Raw genomic sequence first — 18038 nt, forward strand, 5'->3', positions numbered from 1 at the left:
GAAAAACTGTTAGAGTTTCTTATTCTGGACTCTTTATTTTAAAGATCTAAAAAAAGTTGTGCCTGCCTTGTAGGTCGGAGTCAGAAGTGTAGACCAGTGATGGGGCGCCTCGGGGGCTCAGGCAGTTAAGCGTTGGACTCTTGATCCCAACTGAGGTCTTGATCTCAGCATCCTGAGTTCAAGCCCCACACTGGGCTCCATGCTGGGTATGGATCCTACTTTAAAAAAAAAAAAAAAAAGAAAGAAAGTACAGACCAGTGTCATTCCAGGGAGGGTTGGCAGACACCGCTAGTGGCCTTTCTAATATCCATCCTCCTTCTTTCTTTTCTTTTTTTTTTAAATTTTATTTATTTGAGAGAGAGAGAGAGCACAAGTGAGCACAGGGTGGGGGAGGGACAGGGGAGAGGGAGAAGCAGACTCCCCACTGAGCGGGGAGCCCAACCTGAGGCTCCATCCCAGGACAACGGGGTCATGACCTGAGCCAAAGGTAGATGCTTAACCAGCTGAGCTCCCCAGGTGCCCCTCTCCCCTTCTTTCTTACTAACAGAACCCTGATTTTGCTTAAGGCAGCCATATGCCCAATTAAAAATGTTCACTTTCCTAGGCTCCCTTGCAGATAGGAATAGCATGGGACTAAATTCTGGCCAATGATATGTAAGTGACAGTTGCCAGGTGAGGGCCTCCAGGAAACCCTTTTTAAAGATCAGAGACTTCACTGGCATTCTACCCCCCGCCCCTTTTTTTTGGCTTGAAATGCAGACTCAATGGCCAAGCATCCACCTTATAGCCATGAAAACAAAAGCTACAAGTTAAAGATAGCAAAGTAGGAGACAGAATGACCATAAGTCCTTGACAACAGTAGAGAGGCACTTACTTGCTGATGTTACAGGTAAAAACAGTCAACTAATCAATTAAATAAACAAAAAGCCAATTTGGTTAATCCATTATGGTCAAATTATTGTCCCATGCAGTGAAACACAATTTTTAAGAAAATATTTATTTATTTACTTATTTATTTGGGGGGAGATGGGAGGGGCAGAGAGAGAATCTTCAAGCAGACTCCCTGCGGAGTGCAGAGACTGACTTGGGGCTCCATCTCCCCATCTGTGAGATCATAACCTGAGCCAAAACCCGGAGTCAGCCACTTAACTGACTGAGCCACCCAGGTACCCCAATCAAACACACTTTGAAGTGGTAAGGCCATTAAGACATTAAATGTGCTATGATAAGGGTTGCCTGGGTGGCTCTGTCGGTTAAGCCTCTGCCTTCGGCTCAGGTCGTGATCCCCAGGGTCCTGGGATCGAGCCCCACATTGGGCTCTCTGCTCAGCACGAAGCCTGCTTCTCTCTCCCTCTGCAGCTCCTCCTGCTTGTGCACGTGTTCTCTCTCCCTCTCTCTGTCAAATAAATAAATAAATAGTCTTTAAAAAAAATAATGGGGGCGCCTGGGTGACTCAGTGGGTTAAAGCCTCTGCCTTCGGCTCAGGTCATGATCCCAGGGTCCTGGGATCGAGCCCCGTGTTGGGCTCTCTGCTCCGTGGGGAGCCTGTTTCCTCCCCTCTCTCTCTCTCTGCCTGCTTCTCTGCCTACTTGTGATTTCTGTCAAATAAATAAAATAAATAATAATAATAATAATAATGTGCTATAGGGGTGCAGGGGTGGCTCAGTGGGTTAAAGCCTCTGTCTTCAGCTCAGGTCATGATCCCAGGGTCCTGGGATCAAGTCCCGCATCGGGCTCTCTGCTCAGCCGGGAACCTGCTTCCCCCTCTCTCTCTGCGTGCCTCTCTCCCTGCTTGTCATCTTTGTCTGTCAAACAAATAAATAAAATCTTTAGACAAACCATAAGAGACTCTTAATGTCACAAAACAAACTGAGGGTGGCCGGGGGGAGGAGGGTAGGGAAGGGGTGGTGGGGTGATGGACACTGGGGGGGGTATGTGCTACGGTGAGTGCTGTGACGTGTGTAAGCCTGATGATTCATAGACCTGTACCCCTGGGGCTAATAATAAGTTATATGTTTACCAAAAAAAATTGTTAAAAAAATATAAATAAATAAAATCTTTAAAAAAAATAATGTGCTATAATAGAAAATGGGTGCAAACTTCCTGTAGGATCTGTGAGACACCAGTGCTGCTCACACTTCCATGTGCCTGTAAAACCCTTGGGGACCTTGTTAAAACCGCAGATGCTGATTCAGTCGGTCTGGATGGGAGTCTGAGGTCTGCCTTTCTCAGAAGCTTGTAGCTAGCGCTGAGGATGCCGGTAGGGACCACACTTTGAGTAGCAAGGACTTGAAAAATGACAGCTCTTTTGTCTGCTCTTACATTGGAGCTATTCTGTTTTTCTTTGATGCGTGGATTATTCAGTTAAAAACCTGCAGAGGACCCAGTACATTTTCAACCAAAAAAGTTTTTATTTAGAATATTTCAGAGACAAAAAGCCGTTCACTTTGTTTAGTAAAATAAATTTAACAAATACATTTAAATAAGGTAAATCGAAGACTTCTGTGGATCTTTTTCCTGTTACTTGGTCTTCTGCCAGTTGGGGTTTTTGACTCCCAGCCTGACTGGGTTCTTTCATAAACTTAACATGAGGGAGGAAGCATTTCCTTCTGACTCTACTTCCCTAAGTTGTTTTCCTCATGTTATGTTTTCAACAGAGGCCTTGCCTACTCTGAAATGGATGGTAAAAATAAATTGGTACTGAGATGTGATGGTAAAAGGCAAACTTAGATGATTTTCACACCATCTATTATCAAGAACCAAAAGGAAATGCAAGCCCCACCGCTTCCCAGCCAAGCCACTGCTTTACACAGAAGCTACATGGATTTGCCTACAGTTACTTTCTTTTCTGGTTATGTACATTAAAAAAATACAATGTTGTGTTAAATAGCAGGACAGCTAACAGTGGAACACACAGCACTACACTGAAAAACCAAAAAGCTGGGTTAAGCCGAGGAGAGAAATGGCGGATGGTCTTCATGGAGGGCAGCTGCCAGTGCCCACCATCTCCTCAGTCTGTCACGGATCTGCACTCTGAAGGCAGGCCTTCCGATCGCCGCCACTGAGCCAGACGCTGCTTAAACCATTTCTGGAGGAAGGAAATGTGCAAAATTACCTGTCACATACTGGCAAACTGAACATCCCTTCCTTTTCTAAAAGGTAGCCTCTGTGGCCCAACTGGAAAGGAATGTGTCCACGGGGATGGTTTTTCTCACTGTGACACTTACCTTCCCTGCCCCAGGACATTTGTACATGCTATTTCCTATGCTTAGCATGTTCTGTCTTCATTCTTTATCGGATGATCTCTCTCTCATTCTCAGGCCTCAGCTTAAAAAGAACTTTCTCAATGAAGTCTTCCCTAACCACTTTGTGAGAACCTAAAGCAGGTTCTCCAACCATCTCCTTATTCTCTATTTGAATACTTTGCTACCTTCACAGAACTTTTACCATTTGTAATTACTATGTTTACTCACTTGCTTTTAGTCTACATTTCCTTCTAGAATATAAGATCCACGAAAGCAGAGACGGTTTTCACTTTATCATCACTGATCGCATCCTTTATTGCTAGCACAAGGGCTGCTTCCTCAAGTTCTCACAGACAACTGATCACCGTAGAGATTCCTGTGGGAAGGCCCCGGACTGCAGAGTCCCCAGTGGTCACCTACCCAAGCAACTTGCCCATTTGTCCCAGTGTGACATGAAATATCATCATTCCCAATGTTTGCCATGATGCATGAAAGGCTGGGAAACAGGAGAATAAAGCGTGAGGTCTGACTTCCCACAGGGCCCTCTGACTCATCGGCTCCCATGAGGATCAGTGTCTGCTGTTTCTGTTTCCTCACTAGTCCCTCCTCGACATTGTTTTTTTAAAAACCCAGTTTCCTCCCGGCCAACCTGATCTACATCCCAGCCTATTCGCCAGCCTGGGTCTCCCGGTCCCCTGTGCACAGAAAACCCCCAGCCCTTAGCAGCACGGTAAAAGGCAAGGACCCTGTCCAGAAGCATCGCATCTTGGGGCCTTCCCTAAATCCATGGTCTCTTTTGTGAGATGTGAATATTTGAGAGCTGCATGGCGCCAGTTTCACTAATGAGGTAGCTCTGTGGGGGTTTTGGGGCGACAAGGTCTGATTCAATAAGATTTCCCGTTACTACCGCTGAATACATGGCGACGTTTTCAAGACTGACTAATTAAAACTTGGAGGAGGAAAGTCTCATTTTCTGTCAGGATTCATTTAAGGCAAAATGAGCTGGCCTTATTCAGAAGAGCCACCCATATCTCTATACTAGTAATGAATATTAATGGACAGTTTTCAAAAATAACTACGGCGAGGACCACATTTGTGAACTGGAAAATTGGCGTCCACATGCCTAACAAAGCGAACCCCGGTGCTGGGGGACGGCACGAGGTTCAAGAAAAGCGTAACAATTTTCTCAAGATACATATTTTAAATCAGGTGGGTATGTAATAATTTGGCAAACGAGTTGCTGTCCAACAAAAACCATCAAACACCTCGCTTGCTTCTTTTTCCCTCCAGAGGTGAGTCTTATCACATCTCCCTCATATCAATACGAACTTTCCACCTGGCTTTATTCGTTTCTTCCTTGTTTCAGTCATCCCCTGGGAAAGACATTCATCCCTCACTGGCTCATAAATGAATGCCTCATTACCTCACCCCATTGATGGAGATTTATTTACTCTGAGTGAACAGATGATAATTAGACACAGCGGTGGGGAGGGATGGAGGCAAAATAACATTGTTCCTGTCCTTTTCTCTAGTAACTAACGTTTTGTTCATTTCAGGGGGAGACCTCTAGAGGTCTTTATTCCACTGATACAACGTCCAACAACTAAAACCACGGAGTTCTGGGAATAGTCCCAGGGCATTAAGAGGAGATAAAGATACTGGGAACCTCCCTAAGAACCAAGGCCAGCTACACTGGGCTTGAATTTGTGATCATAGAAAATGCCAGGTCTTCCTGACCTCCCCAGGGACTGATAAAAGACCTTTCCCAGCCCCTTCTAACACTGACTTCAAAATAATAAAAGACACAGGGGTTGGGATTCTGTAAGGTTTATCTTTTAAATGGAGGAGGTATCTTATTACTACCATGAGAAGAAAAAAAAAAAAACACCCATTCTAGGATCCCAGCAAAGGCAATTTAAAAAGTTATTAACATTAGAGCTCCCTTCATCTCCCTCTTGGTTCCTGCAGGTGTCCCCTCAATAGCAGAGAGCACTGTCCTATAGTGGGACAGTTACGAAGAGGTCATCAATGTCATCATATCAGAGAATGTTTCAAACTTCTAATCTCTCCTTCCCCTGCCAAAGTACCAGCAATATGAATCAGCTCTAGTTCATTGTGTCAAACGAGCATCTCATGCTTATTTGAATTGGAATATGACTCCGATTCTAGTAGGGGAGAGGGATCAGGCATAAAAAATAAAATAAAATAAAATATTATTTTGGCTTTGGGGATCTCTCCCTGTGGAAAGGGGCAACAGAGATAAAGACTAGAAACAGGGACATGCTGACACCAGACACAGCTTATATGTAGGCCCCGTGACCCTGGCCTTCACGGAGTTATTTAGAATCCCAGCAAAACCTGCTACAATGTAACAGAATTTTGTTTATGCCTGAAAGTTCACCATTGGGCATTATATCTCCAGAAGACACTTTAAAAAAATATAAATGTTGTTTGAGGGGTGCTGGGTGGCTGTTAGGAAAGCGTCCAACTCTTGACTTCAGTTCAGGTCATGATCTCAGGATTGTGAGATCAAGCCCCATGTTGGGCTCCTCACTGGGCATGACACCTGCTTAAGATTCTCTCTCTCTCTCTCCTGCTGCCCCTCCCCCTCTCTAAAATTAATATATGTTGTTTGAGATGATTAAAGAAGAAACCGTTCTTACCAAGCCATGCACTTGGGGATGGAGCGAGCTGCAAAAGAGTTTGGGTGGAAAGGATGGGAAATTGGAAAATGGGACCAAAAGCAAGTAAGGGGTGCTAAATGTTGCCTCCTTCTGAGCTCTGGGCTCTCTGATGCTCCCCTGCGGGTCCATACAGGAAGGCAGAGGGCCAAGGAGAGCTGTGGCAGCCCCAGAGAGGAAGAAGGTGTTGGCCCTGTGGCAGGAAAAGGAAGCCAGGGGCCCTGCTCTGAGGCTGACTCACCCCTACACCCACTCATTTCAGGGTTACATCTATCATTTGTTCACTTGAGGATGGTGGCGGGGGGGGGGCAATGGAGAGTGGCTGCCCTGTGGTGGGGGGGGCAGGTGAACCTGCTGTCAGAAGTCTGACTTGGTAGACTTCAATCACAAAAAGAATTAGGCGCCCTTTCTTTCTTCCTGCCCCTCACCTGATTTCATTTCAGTTCTTTCATAGAAGGTGACGGTCAAGAAAAGACTGAACATAGCCGGGATGTCTGTCATGTAATACATAGATTTTTTCCCCCATCTAATACATGGAAAATCCATGTAATCCACGGATTTTTTTTTTCCAGGAAGAAATACAACAGAAATGAAATGTTCAGGGCACCTGGATGGCTCAGTGGGTTAAAGCCTCTGCCCTCAGCTTGGGTCATGGTCCCGGGGCCCTGGGATCGAGCCCCGCATCGGGCTCTCTGCTTGGCAAGGAGCCTGCTTCCCTTCCTCTCTCTCTCTGCCTGCCTCTCTGCCTACTTGTGATCTCTGCCTGTCAAATAAATAAATAAAATCTTTAAAAAAAAAATAAAAAGAAATGGAAGGTTCGGTCCTCACCTCCATCCCCTAGTCAGTCCCATTCTTTCTCTCTGTGAAGACAACAAGGGAGCTAGAGGAGTCTGGACTGTGACCCAGACTGCCACGGTTCAAATCCCAGCTCTGTTACTTCCTAGTTGTGGCCTTGGGCCAGTTATCCAACCTTTCTGTGCCTTGGTTCTCTTATTTGTCCAGCTGGGCTAATGCTACCTACCGCAGAGCCCTGCTGTGACACAAAGATGACTTAGTACACAGAGGGCGCCTGGCACAGTACCTGGCAAGGATCAGCTATCACAGAGGGCGACGTAATTATTCTGCCTCACTGGTGACAGTGATTTACCGTGGGAGTAACAGAGGCTGAGAGCAGCTTAGACCCCTAGCTGGAACTGCGCCCACAATAAATCTACAGCCTTTTTAAAAGACACATTATTATCTCTCTGATCACTCCTCTTTTCTAAATATAGTGTGGGGTTTTTAAGTGAGAAAGCTTCAGCAAGCTACACCCTCCGGGGGTTCCAAGAAATATGAACTGCAGGACTTGGGTTACATTAAATCACCTTCCATTAAGTTCTGGTTCTGGGTAGTCTGACAGCTGTTCCCTCCATCCCTTTTGCTAAGAAGGGATATGCTTGACTTTCTATTTGACCTAGGAATGAGAGGATTTTCTGTGGGCAAATTCTCCAAAGTGCATCTGGCTTAATTAGTAAAAATCATTTTAGGCTTGGGATCCAGGGACTTGGTTCTAGACTATCCTGGAGCACCCATTACAAGCTTTTAAGGCTCAGCTGAGTATGGCTCAAGGTGAGAAGAGGTCAAAATGCCTGATGCTCTGGTCTATAAAAGGGAAAAATAAGACCGTCTCTGCTTTAGAGCTGAGACTACAATTGTGGAAGTGCTTTGGGCTCCCCTGGGAGAGATGCTAGGGCAGTTCCAAGTAGTGTTATCATGCATAACTAATTGTTTTTCCATCACCAGGGGGAAAATAGAAGTTAGAAAAACTCTGGATAGAGTTGTGGGGCTTTTTGGTTTTTTGTTTTAAGTCAGCGGAAGAAGCCAACATTGCACCTGGAGGTTAATAATCATGGGCAGTGTTGCATTCTCTACCCTAAACAATATTCCGAATAACATAGGAACTCTTAAAAATAGATAAATGCATCAGCGCACTTAATGGGACATCTGCTTCCACTCCCTTCAGTTGTAATGTCAGATGCTTTGCTTCTTGGAAAACTCCAGAAAAAGACTACATCTTAGAGCCCGGGAATTTTTTAAAATATGAAATCTCCCTGACTATATACAATCTTAGCTCTGCCGCTAAGGGGAAGCCGTGCGTGATACGGTGGAAAGACCCTTGCTATCCTGGCAACTCTCTCCCTCTTGGCCTCAGTTTCCTCGTTTGCCAACGCGAGGACCGAATTTACAGCCGATCGCTCAAGTCCCTTCGCGCCTCTCGAGAACAGATTTGAGAGCGGGGGCCTCCGACGGCGCACAAGTCACCTCTTCGGAAGGTTTTGCTCACCGCCCTGGGGAGAAATTGAGCTGCGGGAGGAGGAGGAAGCCAGGCGAGAGTGGACCGGGCCGCAGCTCCCGAGCCGGAGCAGGGAAGGCGCGCTCCTCCCGGCCGGCGGGGGAGCGCAGCGAAGCGCGGGGAAGGGTGGTCGTGAGGATTCTGAACGGTCCTGGGCTGGGGCTGGGGGCGCGGACGGGGCGCGCGGAGCCGGATCGCCGGGATGCGGCGGGGGGAGCGCGGCGGCGATCGGGCTCCCCCCGGGGTGCGGCCGGTAGCGACCGCAGGTCGGAGAAGGGCGAGCGGCACCCCTGCGTGCGCGAGACGGCCCCGGCAGGCCAGGGTCGGGGGAAGGGCGTGCGGAGCGCGCCGGGCTCACCTGGGTCTCCTCCTCGGAAAGGCCGGCCTCGGCCGCGATGAGGCACAGCGTGGTGGGGTCCGGGTGCTTGTTGACCTTGTTGAAGTTGTACTCCAGGATCTCCACCTGGTCCTGCGTGGGGCCGCTCGAGGTCTCCGCCGACATGGTCCCGGCGCGGCTGCGGGGAGGCAAGCAGCGGCTGCGGTGAGCGCGGCGGCGGGCGGGGACGGAGATCGCGGGCGCGGGGCCGCCCTCCCGCGGGCGCACGGTCGCGCGAGGCCCCGGCCGAGCCTCCCGAGGGTCCGCCGGCCGAGCCGCGCGTCTCCGGGCCTCCGGGCCTGCCCGGGACTGGGGGCGGTGCGGGGCGGTTCTCACGGCAACTTTCCCCGGGGCCCGGGCCCGGGGCGGCGGCGGGAGGAAGATGACGCGGCGCGCCCTCCCGACCCCGAGGCTCTGGGGACTACGCGGGAGGGGAAGAAGTGCGGCGGCGATTTTGAAAATCGCCTTCAAATCCCGCCCACCCCCCCACCCCCCTACCGCGGGAGAGGGAGCTGCGCGGGGACAGCCCCGACAGGTCGCGGGGGTGGGACACGTCTCACCGGTCCGCGCGTCCTTCTGCCTCTAAAGTGGTTTCTAGCCCAGGAGGGCAGGTGCTCCCCACCCCTCCTCCGAAGAAACGACCCAAAGGACGGAAGTTACTTCTTAAAGTTGGGGAGCTGGAGCGGCGCTTCCCATCTCTGCCTCTTACAGAGCTGGCGACAGCGTCCGCAGAGATGTCGGGTCCGCCCGCCCATGCTGGGACCGGGAATTGAGCATCAGGAGAAATGTCCCCTGGAGGGCTTGTGTGAGTCACTCTGCAATCTGCCACCTCCTCTGCCATCCCGCCCGCCCCGTCCCCCCCCCCCCCCATTATCCCGAAGCCAAGAATCCACAGCTTCCAGTCAGCGCGGCTGGTCGCTGGCCTTGCGTGGTCTGGACACGGTGGCGTAGCTACTGCCGGGAGCCCCCTGCACGACCAGCTTCAAAGTCTCTTGTATTTCCTTACTTCAGAGCCAAACACTGCTCTGGCAGGTTTGGGGTACCAAGACTGCCTGCTGCATCCTCTCCATGTCTAAACAGCCTCTGAACTGGGTCCAAAAAAAAGGGGGTGCAGACGTGCGTCCCTCCTCTCCCTTCCCACCATTTAAGAGGTACCGAGGTGCCGGACGTTGCAGTCTGGAAGCTGTCCCGGAGGATTTGGCAGAGACAGGTCAGGGCTCGACTTCGCTGGCAGTAAAAGAGAAGCGCAAGTGTGGGAATCAGGTTGGTTTGTTGTTTAAACAAACCATTGCAAAATTATCCAGCACAGTCCTGAGTCGGTTTTGAGGTGGTTTGTGCCTGGGGAGGAGCTGCAGTCTGCCTAGGAGCCTGCCTAACGTCCCTGATACTGGGACACGGTTTTCTGGGACCTGCCTCCTGCGCTCCCTGATAAAGGTCTTTACCGCTCTTCTAGGTCACTTGGAGAGGCTTGCAGGGAGTATAAGAAGCCATTCTACTGAGAGGGAGTCTTGGGCTCAAGGCACTTGTCAGGTCAGCAGGAAATCTCTGTTTTTAGGTGAGTTATATGCCCCCTCCCCCATTTAAAAATCTGTACTGGTGATTCTAGGTCCGAAACACCTAATCTCCTGTTGGCACCTGTCTCCCCTTTTCTTTGAGCCAGAAGTTCAGATCTGGAAAGAACCTTAGAGATGAACATTTTCAGTCCTCTCCTGGAAAAGCCCAGGAGAATGAGGCACAGGAAGACTTCCTATTCCAGCGTGCCCAGTTAACGACCAGCACCCTAGAGGGGAGAGCCTTAGTTTTGGTTTCGGTCCTGCACTCTTTGAGACCCTTCTCAGGAGGCCATCCTGTCTTTAGTCTGGCAGAAAAGATCAGGAGGGCAGCAGTTTAAAGGCAGAGGCTTTGAAAAGCGCATTGACTGTGCTGATAGGATACCAACTCCAGCCTAATCTGCCCACTGGAAACACCCACCACTGCTCATTTTGCCCAGAAGAGTATAGGAGAGGAGACACTACTGCCTCGGATTTTATTTCTTGGAAACCTTCCATCTAATCCCATGGACACAGTTATGCTGCCTCTTTTCTAGGAGAAATTTTGCTTTGTAGAATTCTCAGTCCTTCAGAAATATGAACCAAGCACATAGATTTCTAAACTGGACTCGGATTCAAGGACTGCTCTGCATGTACTTATCTCTTTTTGTTACATACTATTACGTAACTCAGAGGCTCTTACTGTCCTTACATTTAATCAGGTGCATTTTCTTTTCTATTTGTGTGGCTTCCTGTTACAGGACTTTGTATGAGGTTTCATGGGTAGCTTCCGGTTGACTTCAAAGTTCTCCGTGGGTTAGTTGGCTAAGGGCCACTGGACTTGTTTGGCTGCTAAGGAGACTTGTGGGAGGTCCATGTGAACGTACCTACTTCTCCAAGATACACCGAACAAACAGATCTGACCTCTAGAGTGAGATCCACCTGCTGTTTCTCCACAAAACCTCTGTCCTTCCAGCCCTTGTCGGCGGACAAGTGTTTACGGCTGTTGCTTCATTTCTTCTCTCCTCCGCTCTCTTTTCAAGGAAATGTAAAAACCAAATCACCCTGGTAACCTGGGCCTTATAAAGCTTCTCAACTCTTTCCAGTAAGCAAACTGTTGAAAAGCCTCTCTGAAGGTAGTCTAGACAATTTCAGATGAAAAGAACTAAACGTATTTTTAAAGCTCCTTAAACTTTAATCTCAACACAAGTTCTGTTGTCGCGGTTGTTATATTCATAACTTATGGAACATTCAAAGAGTAATGCGTCCTGTAGTGTTTTCTTTCGTGGTCAAGGGAAGACAAAACCTTTTCAAGAGGTTAAATGAAAATGGCCGGCTTTTTCCTAATTAATCCCAACACCTGGTTGGTGATTTGGCAATTGTCCCCTAACCTGATCGTTATTTTAAAGCTATTTCCCTGTATGAGCTAGCTCGCAGACAGTGCTACAAACTCGTAGAAATTCTACGAGTTCTACAAATTCTACAGGTTCTACAAACCTGCAGAAATTGCTGTGAGCTCACAGTTACTATTTTCTTCTCTCCCAGCCATCGGACTTCTTTGTAAAGCCACTAATAGCAAACCAAATGGTTATTAGTGGTAGATACTCATAGACAGTCCTGTGGTGAGCTGGCCAAAAGAGAAAAAAGCCATGGAATCATTTTTTAAGGCCATCTCCAAAGTTTCTTTGGCCCAAATTTCCTTCGTGTTCACTGCAGACTTCCACGAACCCATGACTTTGATGACTTTTTATGTGATGAAATACTTCAGAGAGAGATTGGGGACTGGCAGAGGGTGAGGGAGAGAGAGTCCCAAGCAGATTCCTTGTTGAACGTGGAGCTGGATGTGGGGCTCAGTCCTACAACCCTGAGATAAGGTCATGAGCCAAAACCAAGAGTCATGCCAAAACTATGCTTAACTGACTGAGCCACCCAACTGCCCTTAAAGGAATAAAGTTTTCAAAATACACAAATACACACCAGAAAAAAAAAATTTAGAACCATGTTACTAATCTTCTTCTTCTTTTTTTTAAGATTTTATTTATCCATTTGAGAGAGAGACAAATAGTGAGAGAAAGTCTGAGAGGGGAGAAGGTCAAAGGGAGAAACAGACTCCCCGTGGACCTGGAGCCCAATGAGGGACTCGATCCTGGGACTCTTGGATCATGACCAGAGCTGAAGGCAGTTGCTTAATCAACTGAGCCACCCAGGCGCCCACTATGTTATTACTCTTTTTATATGTATGGTCAGGAATGGGGAAATTGCCTTTAAAATTATGAATTATTGGGACACCTAAGTGGTTCAGTCAGTTAAGTCTGTGACTTTGGCTTAGGTCATGATCTCAGGGTCCTGGGATGGAGCCCCTCCACTTTGGGCTCCATGAACAGTGGGAAGACTTTGTCCCTCTGTCTCTCCCTCTGCCCCTTCCCCTGCTTTTTCTCACACAAATAAATAAAATCTCAAATTTTATTTAAGAAATTTTCTCCTGCTTTCAAAAATTTAGAAATAATATAAAACCTTTTTAAAATCTTTCAGAAAAATGTATTTTTATGTTGAAATCAGAATTTAAGAAAGCAGGTCATTAAAAGAAAATTTCCACTTCATACAAATACCTGTAATTGATTTAGAAGCCAAAAATTATAGTGGAGAATATTTGACAAACTTGACAAATGATTGTCCTTCTCCTATTTCTTAAAGTTTCCTGTGAGAGAACTGCTAAAATTTAAGTTATCATTTATATGGGTAACTTGTATAATAGAACTTAAAACTGAACATTAGACTACGAATATACCATATACATATAACACAAGAGGATTCTGAATAGAAACAGAAATATAAATATATATTTTTTAAAGATTTTACTTATTTACTTGACAGAAAGATCACAAATAGGCAGAGAGGCAGGCAGAGAGAGGGAGGAAGCAGACTCCCTGTTGAGCAAGGAGCCCGATGCGAGGCTTGATCCCAGGACCCTGAGATCATGACCTAAGCTGAAGGCAGAGGCTTAACCCACTGAGCCACCCAGGCACCCCAAAAAATATATTCTTAAATGCTATTATTCATTCTAGTTTTACATATTTAAAAAGCTAAGGAAAAAAACAATAATAACTGATTATATGTAAATTATGGAACTATAGATAATGTAAAGTTTTTCCTTTGTATCTTTTTCTGGTTTTCTCCATTTTTTATAATGAGCATTTATTACTTTGAAATTAGGAAGTTTATTTTTTCTTAATAAGGTATCCCTGATAAGACCAATGATCCATCTTGCCCAGTTTTATCTGATTATTGGGCAAATTACATTTTCAGCTTTTGGTTCAGGTCATGATCCCAGGTCTTGGGCTCAAGTCCCACATCGAGCCCCACATAGGGCTCCCTGCTTGCCAGAAAGCCTGCTTCTCCCTCTCCCTACTCCTGCCTGTGTTCCCTCTCTCGCTGTCTCTCACTCTGTCAGATACATAAATAAAATCTTTTTTAAAAATGACATTTTCAGGGAAAGCATGGAAGTTGTTTTCTATCAAGTCTACCTAGAAGATTAGGGAAGTAGGTACTTTCATTTTGAAAGATCATTAGGTATTAAAAGGATTATTTGTAATATACATGTAAGTTATGAAGAATAAATTAACATCAGTGAACCCCATCCAATTTAAAAATTAAATCATGACCAAGACTATGGAAGCTACTTGTATTTCCTTCCCAATCCCACCCTTATGGCTTATTTGCTCCCAGAGGAAATCAAGATTCTACCTCTTGTATTAATCATTCCCTTGATTTTTAAATTAGTTCTATCACATATGTATGGATTCCTGAAAGAACATATTATTTTAGCTTTGTATATTTTTGAATTGTATAAAAGTAGTATTTGATGTGATTATTCTGTGAATGCTTTTTTCCCACCAACATGTGGGAAAAAGATGAATCTTTCCAAGATGCATCTATATATCTGCATGTAGAGAAGTTCATTTGTATTCGTTCATGTTTCCATTTCGTGAATATACTATAATTTAGGTCTTTTCCTGTTGGTGGATATTTGGATTGGTTTCAGTTTTTTGCTATTACGAACACTGCCTCTTAGAACTTCTTTTTTAAATATTTTATTTATTTATTTGAGAGAGAGAACAAACAGGAGTAGAAGGAGAGGGAGAAGCAGGCTCCCCGCTGAGCAGAGAGCCTGCCATGGCGGGGCTCAATCCCAGGACCCTGAGATCATGACCTGATGGAAAGGTAGAGGCTTAACCTACTGAGCCACCCAGGTGCCCCGGGAACATTTAATCATATGTCTTCTGAAGTGAATCTGGGAGGGTTTCTCTAGGGAATACATGTGTGGAACAGGTCACAAGATATGTGACTTTTTTTTTCTTTAAAGATTTATTTATTTTAGGGAGAGAGAGTGTGTGTGTGTGAGCAGGGAAAGGGGTAGAGGGAGAGAGAGAATCTCAAGCAGAATCCCTGCTGAGCAGGGAGCCCTACTTGGGGCTCGATCTCAAACCCTGAGATCATGACCTGAGCCGGAAATCAAGAGTCGGCTGCTTAACCCACTGAGTCACCCAGGAGCCCCAAGATATGCGGCTTTTAACTTTATAACATATTATCAACTTCTTTTCCAAATTTCTGTTGAACAAAACTGTACAAACCATGCATAGCATTTCCTTTGCCCCACCTCCTCATCAATACTGCCAAACTTTTAAATTTTTGCCAAAATTGTTATGTCTTCTTTTCATGCGTGAGTAATACCTAAATCTCTTTCAGCTATTTGTGTATGCAGCTTGCGTAAGTTCTCGGGGCTAAAGGCTCCATATGTTTACTATTTACTGTGTAAAAGTATTTCCTGTTCCAGCCAAACAAGAGATTTGAGGTATTTTTTGAGAGTTTAGGGTTGTCTCTAGGGTAGCTTGTTCTTTCCATGGGTCACCAAAAACAATGCAAAAGATGTATGGAAAACCAATTATAGTAGATCTTTTGTCTGTCTGATTCTAAAAATGTTCCTATTTTCCCTTTTACAGAGTTCCTGGAAGTCAGGACTTGATTCTGTGCTCAAAAAAAACCAACCCCTGTTAACCATATCAATTATCCACCCCTCCATCCCCCACCCCTGCAAAGTGAATATCAAAGTCTCCGAATGAAAACAATGGGTATGAATTTCAAATGACCCAGGAAAAGAAAAAGAAAGGATGTAGGGATAGACAGGAAGTCTGAAAGAGACTGTTAGGCCGTGGGTTTAAAATGGTATAAACATGAAAAACCAGATAACGTGCTCAAGGGTTTGGCCTGCGATGCCACGAGCACGGGGTGCTGAACTCCAGTTCAAAAACGAGTTGTTATTAGTTCTTTGGGTCTGTCTCTCTCAGTAATCAGAATGAAATTAGTCCTGTTTTGCAGTTGAGAAAAGTTAGCATCGGCAGAAGGCTCGGAATCCTACTTTTTATTCTGGCCTAGGCAGGAAACGCAGTTTGTGGTTATCTTGGGCAACAACATTGATTTATACCTTTAACATATATTCTCCGGGCACCTGGGTGGCTCAGCCAGTTAAGCAGCTGACGCTTGATTTAGGCTCAGGTCATGGGTTCAGGATCACGAGATCAAGCCCTGCATCGGGCTCCAAGCTCAGCGTGGAGTCTCCTTGTCCCACTCCCTCCGCTTCACCCCTCCCTACATCCCCACTTGCTTCTACTCTTTCATTCTCTCTCTCTCAGATAAATAAAATCTTAAAAATATATATATATAAAATTTCCCTATGCTCTACTGATGTCAGAGATTCTCAGATATCACTGGATCACCTGTTTGGATTGTGAGGTCTAATTGGCCTTGTTGTCTGTTATTTTAGCGACTAGCAGGTGCTGGTGGCAGCCAGGCTTTCCCAGTGTGGGGCGAGCACTGCTGACTGGCTGTGGTCTCTGCAGCCTCATTCCCTTAGCTGCTTCTGCAGGCTTCTTAGAAACCTCCCCATGTCTCCTGAGAAAGCCTGGTGTCTGGCTGACACCAAGGTCACAAGCATAACAGACTTGCCCGTCTCCGGTTTTGTTCTGACTCCGTTGTTTGGGGTATGGGTAAATTGGGGACATTTGTTCAAGTTTGTGTAGTAAGATCTGAGTTCCTGGTTTTGGACTCCGTGTAACAGCTTCAGGTGCATGGAGAACACCCGGCAGCTCACAGCGACACGCACCCGTCCTCCCAGAACATGCTGCACTTGACTCAATGAGGCAGGAAGACTGAGAGGCCAACTTGTCCTTGAACACGTGCCATTTCAGCTGGTTGCTGGCCCACCCCATCCCAAGGACCTCCCTGTGCCCTGGGTTCTGTCAGGCGAAGGTGTCATCAGGTTTGGTTTTTGATGCTTCAGCCCTGCTGTGAGATGGCATCTCTCTTTGCAGTTGGAAATCCAAGGCTTTAAAATATGAAGTCCTGGGGCGCCTGGGTGGCTCAGTGGGTTAAAGCCTCTGCCTTTGTTTGGGTCATGATCTCAGGATCCTGAGATTGAGCCCCGCATCGGGCTCTCTGCTCAGCAGGGAGCCTGCTTCCTCCTCTCTCTCTGCCTGCCTCTCTGCCTACTTGTGATCTCTCTGTCTCTGTCAAGTAAATAAATAAAATCTTTAAAAAAAATATGAAGACCTGCCTTCTTTTAACTTCCGCCTATCTGACGTGTGCCGTTACGGGCTGTGGGGAGCTGCTAATTCACTGTACTACTTCCCAGGAATTTCTCTTTCAGCTTGCTTTCCTCTTGCTTTCGAACCCCCTATTCCAGGAAACGCAGCAGAATGAAGAGCAAAGTGAAATTTGACTTAGTACAGTCCTGAGTACAAACAATTAAAAGCCCCAAGTACTGATCATTCAAGACATCACTTTGGGGGCAACTGGGTGGCTCTGTTGGGTAAATGTCTGATACTTGAGCTCGGCTCAGGCCTTGACCTCAGGGTTGTGAGTTCAAGCCCCGAGTTGGGGTCCATGCTGGTTGTGGGGCCTACCTAAAAAGAACAAAACAAGGGGCGCCTAGGTGACTCAGTCATTAAGTGTCTGCCTTAGGCTCAGGTCATGATCCCAGGGTGCTGGGATCGAGCCCTGTATTGGGCTGCCTGCCTGGAGGGAAGCCTGCTTCTCCCTCTCCCACTCCCCCTGCTTGTGTTCCCTCTCTCACTCTGTCAAATACATAAAATCTTTAAAACAAACCAAAACAGAAAACATCACTTTGCCAAGCCTCCGTTTCTCTCATGTGAAGAAGGGATACGACAGACACCTTCACCTAGCTCACAACTTTGTTGTAAAGTTTATATGATATTATTGTAGGGGAAGTATTTCTAAACTGTGAAGTGCTTGCTTGTAGAAGATACTGTTCTTCCAACAACTGTGAGCGAGGCCTTCAGTGGGGTGTCTCCTGAGGACAACTGGTAAGAACAGTTGATACTTTCAGTCTTTCTGGGCTGCAATTTATTTAAAAAAAATTTTTTTTTAACCTGGAATGGTAAAGTATAAGCATTGAAATCATAACCTTTTGGGAAAAAAAAAATCAAATGCTGTCTGTATTGCTTCATCATAAGATGTATCCCTGGATGGAATTTCTCAAAACTAATGGGGTGGGGATGGGCGGCGGTGAGGATGTCATATCTGTAGCATGTTTTCTCATTAGCACTTCTACACTGTGTGTGGATTTGAATATAGTTGTTGGATTTTCCCCCCTCATTTCTCACTGGCACCTCTCAATTTCTCCTCCCATCTGTTAATGAGGAAGCATTACTATACAGAAGATGAGTAGTGAGGAGTCAAAATAGGAGGAACAAAGACTCTATGAACTAGTGAATAGACTTTTCTAGGCTGTCTTGGCTTATGAGAATAATGATCAAATTGAAATTCTTTCAAAATAATTTGTTGCTGGCCTGCCTTCTC

At 46.3% G+C, this 18038-nt stretch overlaps 1 protein-coding gene across 4 annotated transcripts in view; it reads right to left on the reverse strand.

Moving 5' to 3' along the window:
- Positions 1–2397: 2397 nt before the first annotated feature.
- HOPX (HOP homeobox) overlaps positions 2398–18038 on the reverse strand; it is a 29443-nt gene continuing 13802 nt past the window's right edge. For 2 of the 4 annotated variants that reach the window (XM_032334399.1, XM_032334398.1), the window contains exons 2-3: positions 8617–8773; positions 2398–3088 (exon numbers count right to left, since the gene is read on the reverse strand). In XM_032334399.1, coding sequence (XP_032190290.1) covers positions 3011–3088; positions 8617–8760 — 222 coding nt within the window. In that variant the 5' untranslated portion in view covers positions 8761–8773 and the 3' untranslated portion in view covers positions 2398–3010. Of the gene's footprint in view, positions 3089–8616; positions 8774–9194; positions 9416–9789; positions 9913–18038 lie in introns of those variants that run through there. The other 2 variants (XM_032334400.1, XM_032334397.1) reach the window with 2 other exon arrangements.

The sequence above is a fragment of the Mustela erminea genome, chromosome 2 (genome assembly GCF_009829155.1).
Source record: "Mustela erminea isolate mMusErm1 chromosome 2, mMusErm1.Pri, whole genome shotgun sequence".
NCBI classification, from domain to species: Eukaryota; Metazoa; Chordata; class Mammalia; order Carnivora; family Mustelidae; genus Mustela; species Mustela erminea.